Below are 6,694 nucleotides of genomic sequence, written 5' to 3'. Positions count from 1 at the left end.
TCATAGTTTCATAGAACCTTCCTCAAGGAATTTAAAACTATAATTTATATGATAATTAATTTTTTTTTAAAAAAATAAGTCAATATTCAGGTTGGACTGATTATTATCTGCAAATAAAGCTGGCAAATAGACTTTTTTTTTTATATAGAAACAAAAAAACAAAACAGAAAAATATGGACACCTATGACAACATTGCCACCGCCCTTAGGGGTAAAATTGGAATTTATTGTTCATATATCAGTCGATTAAATTCGAGTTCACTTATTGTAAAGTTTATTTTTTAATTCTAGACATTTGCACTCGTCACTTATCGTTCAGTATCTTAACTAAATGCGAGAGTTATCTTAAACAAATAAAAGTAAACGAAAATAATAATAAAAAAATAAAAACGACCGATTTGATGATAGTAAACCGATCAATCAAAATTAGTAAGAAAAAGAAAATCGAAGCAATAAATAACGTGTACACATTGTTTGTCACGTTGTACTAAACCGGTTCAACGAAATGGTGTCCATGTTATGTTAATTTACTCTTAATTTTATATATCGGGTCCCACCTTTCGATAAGTATAATTTACCGATAGAGTAAATATATGTCATGTATTTATTAAATAACCAAGAGTTTAATAAAATAATAATATATAATGAGAATTCAAATTTTATTTATTTCATTTTGTATTTATTTGTTTTGTATTAAATATATTGATCTGCTCTTTATCTATATGCTTTGATAATTGATATAGAGCAGATCGATACAAAGCTAATCAATACATTTTACAAATAAATTGATCAATAAATCACGATCTTTTTCTCGGTAATGAACTATTTCATGTTTGATAAGTAGTTGAATCATCGTAATAACTGTTAATTAAGGCTTAAAATACTAATTACTAAGTTATATTTATTTATTTTTAATTAAATAACACTAATTCCGAAATCGGAGAGTATGAACTAATTTTTTTTATCACGCGATGCATGGACTAATTGGTAAAATTAATTAAAGGGTAAATTTATTCCCAAATAGTATATCATATTAATTGTTTACCTTTTCTTTTTTCATTCATAATTTTTTTATATAAATATGCCAACTATTTTTTATTCAGACGATGAGATAAACAACTATTTAGATTAATTTTTTAATAATTAATTGGTTAATGATGTGTTATAATCGCTTGCAATTTTATCTACCATTAAAGATGCAAAAATTAATTAAGATACATTTAATATAATTAACTTTTTATATATAGAATAAGTAAAAAATAAGGAAATATTTCCACATAAAGAGTATGTTCACTTTGATATATATATTTTCACATTGATTGAATTTATTAGCTTTTTTGAAGAGTTTGGATTTATTTATTTCTAAAAACAGTGAATATGTCATTATGAGTAATGATTTCCCATTAACAATATTTTTTAATTAAAATAAGTTATGTTAATTATCACATTATACGTACTTATTACTTAAGCACGCACCAAGCAATATTTTAAATAAGCATATCTATTGAGTATCTTTCATAATATTCACACTTAACTAGTTTTTAATGAACTATTTTAACTATTCGTTATTCGCTGAAATTTAATTATCTATAAAATCAAATTAAACTACAGTTTTTTGTTTAAAAAATGAGACTAGTATTTATATAATATCTCACTTAGCATACTAAATTTTTACTTAATTATATCGTCACTTTTGATCATTTTACAAGTAAATATTATAACGTTACCATAATTGTTAATAGTTCCACCAATTAACTACTTGTGTGACCACTATGATATATAAAATGAGGATAGTAATATAGTTTTTAGAATTAGTCAAATATAACAATAATTTGAAAATTTTAAACAAACAATTACGTGTTTAAATTTAATTTATTCAATTTATGGAAATTAAATAGCTCTTTGATGGTAGCAAGAGACAATATGATAATTGAAATCTTATATAAAATAAGGTCAATCATTAACTTCACTTTAAATACAACATCTTTACGTGTATAAAGTGATATTCCCTCAATTACTTATTGACAATAACTCCTCATTATAATAATTAATAAAGATTAACAGTAAAAAGAAAGCAATATTAGTGTGAAATAAATAAGAAAAAAAAAGATCTAATATTAATATAGTTTACCTTTATCACCCGGAGGTAGAAATAAAATCTGCGTACATTTCATATATATTACAACAAAAATAATTTTTAGCAGCAATAAACATTGACATTGATAAAAAGTTTTAAAGTCTTTATCGACGTTAGTTAAGTGTCATTAAAATTAATGTTGCTAAATTATTTAGAGACATATACGCTTACTTCTTTAACAACAACTAAAAATTAATTACCATTAATAATATTTTTAACATAAAAATTTCATATAATCAAATTTACCAAACATTTATTATACTTATAAATATTTGACACAAACTTAATAAGAGTAACTATAATCAGTAAAACTTTGCAAAAATAAGAAGGAAAAGAACACAATGATTGAATTAAGATTCGTTGGAATATCAAATCATTAATTTAAGATTTATAAACAATTTACACCATCTTCCAAAAAAATTGATCAAAGATAGAAAATCATTTAAAAAAACAAAAAAACAAAATAAAAACACATTCCATAATATTTACACCACACATAGACTTACAATACTATCATTTATTTATTTTTTAATAAAGTGTTAATAAGTTTTTACTCTACTACCTACTAAATGGAGCATTATCATGCGATTTCATTTCATTAGAAATTTTGAATTTAAATTTAATAATAGTATTTTATTAAATTAAATATCAAAAACATTTTTAGTGAGCTTCATAGCACGTAATTTTAGATTTATTGGATTGCTGATTTTTTATTGAAGCTGAAAAAAATAATGGAAAGTCTTTAATTTTTAAAAAGAAAAAATTTCTTAAATCTTAATAATCTTTTACCGTAATCCTTATTAAATTCCGCACAATAGAACATTAAAATTTTTTCACCTTTATAAGTTATAACTAATAATTTCGAATATCAACTCAAAAATAAATTATGAATTTTCAATTTTTAAAAAAAGCTAAAAATATTTACAGTTAATATTTTACACGCACATTCAAATTAGTTGGATAACAACAATAACCTTCATCCTTAACTAGAAAATTTAAATTCGAAATTTTCTATACCTTACTATTATCGTTTTAAACTTTCACCGAAAATTCTATTTTTACCACCACCCTACCCCACTAAAAATCCAAATTCCCCTCATGTTTTTAAACTTTTACTTTTTTTTATACTTTGTACTATTTGTCCCCTCATTTCTAGTCATTATTTTCTTTTATTATTATTAAACAAATTTATTATTTATTTCTCTCTCTAACTTCTCAACGCGTTCACGCGTTATCTTTTGTCGCCTTATTTGTGGTCACCCACTATATATATTCCTCCATTTTTATCTTCATTTTCCGCAGATGCGGACTCACAATTTTCAACAAATTGTTCTCTGCATCTGCTGAAATAAATTGAAAAAATAAAAATAGTGATAGAATAAATTTTTTGAGTTATGCCTTCGTTAGAGGAGGAATTGTTTCCGTCTACACCGGGAAAATTCAAGGATAGAAATCGACATTTTCATCGATGTTTTGCATCTACAAGCACCATGTTTCTATGGGCATTGTTTTTAATAGCTTTAACAGCTTCATATTTGTGTTTTCAGTCGTTTATGGATTCCGGTAACCGGTATTTCACCTCTACATGGGGTGGTCATCATTGGGAGAGAAATGTTATTAATTCCGCTCAGATCCGCCGCTCTCACGGCGGAATGTCGGTGTTAGTTACCGGCGCAGCCGGTTTCGTCGGTTCCCACGTCTCCCTCGCCTTGAAAAAACGAGGCGACGGAGTTGTAGGAATCGATAATTTCAACAATTACTACGATCCGTCGTTGAAAAAAGCTCGAAAGAATCTACTCACCCAGAATTCGATTTTCATCGTCGATGGTGATATCAACGATTCAAAATTGTTGGTAAAGTTGTTCGACATTGCTCGATTTACACATGTAATGCATCTGGCTGCTCAAGCTGGAGTTCGTTACGCCATGGAAAATCCAGGTTCGTATATACACAGTAACATCGCCGGCCTTGTTTCCCTGCTCGAAGTTTGTAAAAATTCCAACCCACAACCCGCCATTGTTTGGGCGAGTTCAAGTTCTGTTTACGGGTTAAACGAAAAAGTACCGTTTTCCGAATCGGATCGGACTGATCAACCCGCTTCATTGTATGCCGCTACAAAAAAAGCAGGTGAAGAAATTACACACACGTATAATCATATTTACGGGTTATCGATAACCGGGTTAAGATTCTTCACTGTCTACGGACCGTGGGGAAGACCCGACATGGCTTATTTCAGCTTTACCCGTAACATATTACAAGGGAAACCGATTACGGTTTATCGAGGTAAGAATCGAGTCGATTTAGCTCGGGATTTTACTTACATCGATGATGTGGTAAAAGGTTGTATCGGGTCACTTGATACTTCGGGTAAAAGTACCGGGTCGGGTGGGAAGAAACGGGGACCCGCTCCATATCGGATATTTAATTTGGGTAATACGTCGCCGGTGACAGTTCCGATGATGGTTGCGATGTTAGAGAAGCATTTAAAGGTAAAAGCTAAGAAGAATTTCGTCGTAATGCCCGGAAACGGCGACGTTCCGTTTACTCATGCGAATATAAGTTCGGCCCGGAAGGAATTCGGGTATAAACCCACAACCGATTTACAAACCGGGTTGAAAAAGTTTGTTAAATGGTATCTCTCTTATTATGGCTATGATCAAGGAAAGTTGTAAATTGATAATTAATTTTTTTTTTTTTAAATTTCATGTTGTGGTTATTTTAGATTTTTTCTTTCTTTTTTTTAATCACAAAAGCAAAAAAAAAAAAAAAGAAGAAAAAAAGAAAAGGTGAATACCAATTCTTTTTTTTTTAATTAATTATAATTATTATTATTGGGGAAAGAGGAGGGAAAAAGATTTGATAAACTCCCTTTCCCCTTTTTTAGAACAACTTGTTATTGCTTTCCTTGTAAAGGATAAAAGAAGTTAATTATTCTTTGTCTCATATATTGTCTTTTACTTTTTTTTTTTAATGTATATTTATATGATGATGATAATTGAGATGTATATTCTTGTTTCCTTCTTTATGTGATAATTTTTACAAAAGTACAATAACAATATCTAATAACTAAAGTACTATTACTTTTATAAGTAACAAAGTATATTACGAATAATCGTGATATGTACAAGTAGATATTCAAGATTTTAATCAGATATGTAGTTTTGAGTATATATGATTTTTATTAGACTAAAATATAAAAATTATATTGAATATGCATTTTGGATATTACTCACTTGTTTTTTTTAAAACATTTATTTTTGTTAAAATATTTAATTGTAGTAGTGAGATCTTGTGTAGGCACATGGAGGGATATTTGTTGACAATTAAATGGTTAGGATTTATTAGAGAGAAAAAGCCAGCTAAGTTTGAGCCTTAAATAGTGGAGATGTACAGCTAAGCTTGACTGTGAAATACATGTATAACTCGTCGGATCGTGACAGAATGATCGAGATTTTTCTCTAAAAATTTCGAGTTATGACTATGGAAAAATTAGTTTTGGAGTGCCGCCATCATCATAAACGGGCTTTGTCATTTGCTTATTTTGAAATAGTCAGATTCTAATATGAATACGAGATAACTAAATGAGTTTTTGTATACATGGGACCCACAACATGTGAATGATTAGGACTCAAACGTGTGATTTTGATACAACTGTATTCCTATTTGTTGGCTTTTTTCTACCGACACTTATTTGGGCTCTTTCACTTAGAATTGGGCTTTTTGGGCCTATGAGGGGTGGGGGTGGGGTGGGGGGAAGTGTTTTTATTTTTATTTATCGTTCGGTGTTGGATATCTGTATTTCAGTCTGACTAGTTCATATTCACCTATAGTAAACATTTGTTTCATATTCAAAATTCGAATCTGTGAGCTCTAGTAAAGTGTGTCTGAGGGTGAGTGAGGGGTGGGATTTATATAATGTTCGTAATCGAGATTTTTAATAAAGATCGAAGAATTTCGTTCATTTCACTGCAATTTATGATGAAGTTTGAGATTCAAACATTGAAAAGGGAAAAATTGTGTTGGAACCATCACGATATAAGATAGACTCAGCAATTAACATGTGAATTCAACTTAATCGTACTTTGATACATATATTGAACATCGAAGAAAAAAAAAATCATGTTTTTCCTTCTTTCAAAATATGACTCCTTGATTAGGAAAAGGACTAGACATCCACCGACAGTTTATTGGACCCATTTTTTTAAAAAAAAAAATTAATGTGGAACTGATTGATCTTTAATAGTATTTGATATTTTTCTCCAACGATAAAGAGTGTGTTTGGTATGAAGGAAAACATTTTCTGGAAAATGTTTTTCAATTTTCCCATGTTTGGTTGGGACAAAAGTTTTGGAAAATGTTTTCCGAATCAACTCATTTTCCTCAAAATTAAGGAAAATGACTTCCCTTAAAAAATTAAGGAAAACATTTTCAATAGCTCTCCTTCAATTTCAAATTACATTTTTTTTTTGGAAAAGCATCAATTTAAAGAAATATTTTCAATTTCAAAATTTTTATTTTTTCACATGATCCTTGACCTTCCCCCACCGGCCAGCCCCCC

General features: G+C 28.8%; 1 protein-coding gene across 1 annotated transcript; it reads left to right on the top strand.

Annotated features, from left to right (window-relative positions):
- The first annotated feature begins 3,424 nt into the window (after positions 1 to 3,424).
- Positions 3,425 to 5,079, top strand: LOC107026026 (UDP-glucuronate 4-epimerase 1). The gene has a single exon (XM_015226852.2). The coding sequence runs from the start codon at positions 3,531 to 3,533 to the stop codon at positions 4,806 to 4,808; it is 1,278 nt and encodes a 425-aa protein (XP_015082338.1). The 5' UTR covers positions 3,425 to 3,530; the 3' UTR covers positions 4,809 to 5,079.
- The last annotated feature ends 1,615 nt before the right edge of the window (positions 5,080 to 6,694 follow it).

The sequence above is a fragment of the Solanum pennellii genome, chromosome 7 (genome assembly GCF_001406875.1).
Source record: "Solanum pennellii chromosome 7, SPENNV200".
In the NCBI taxonomy this organism is placed as follows: domain Eukaryota; kingdom Viridiplantae; phylum Streptophyta; class Magnoliopsida; order Solanales; family Solanaceae; genus Solanum; species Solanum pennellii.
The sequence above is the reverse complement of the archived record's forward strand: the minus strand, read 5'-3'. Positions and strand labels throughout refer to the sequence as shown.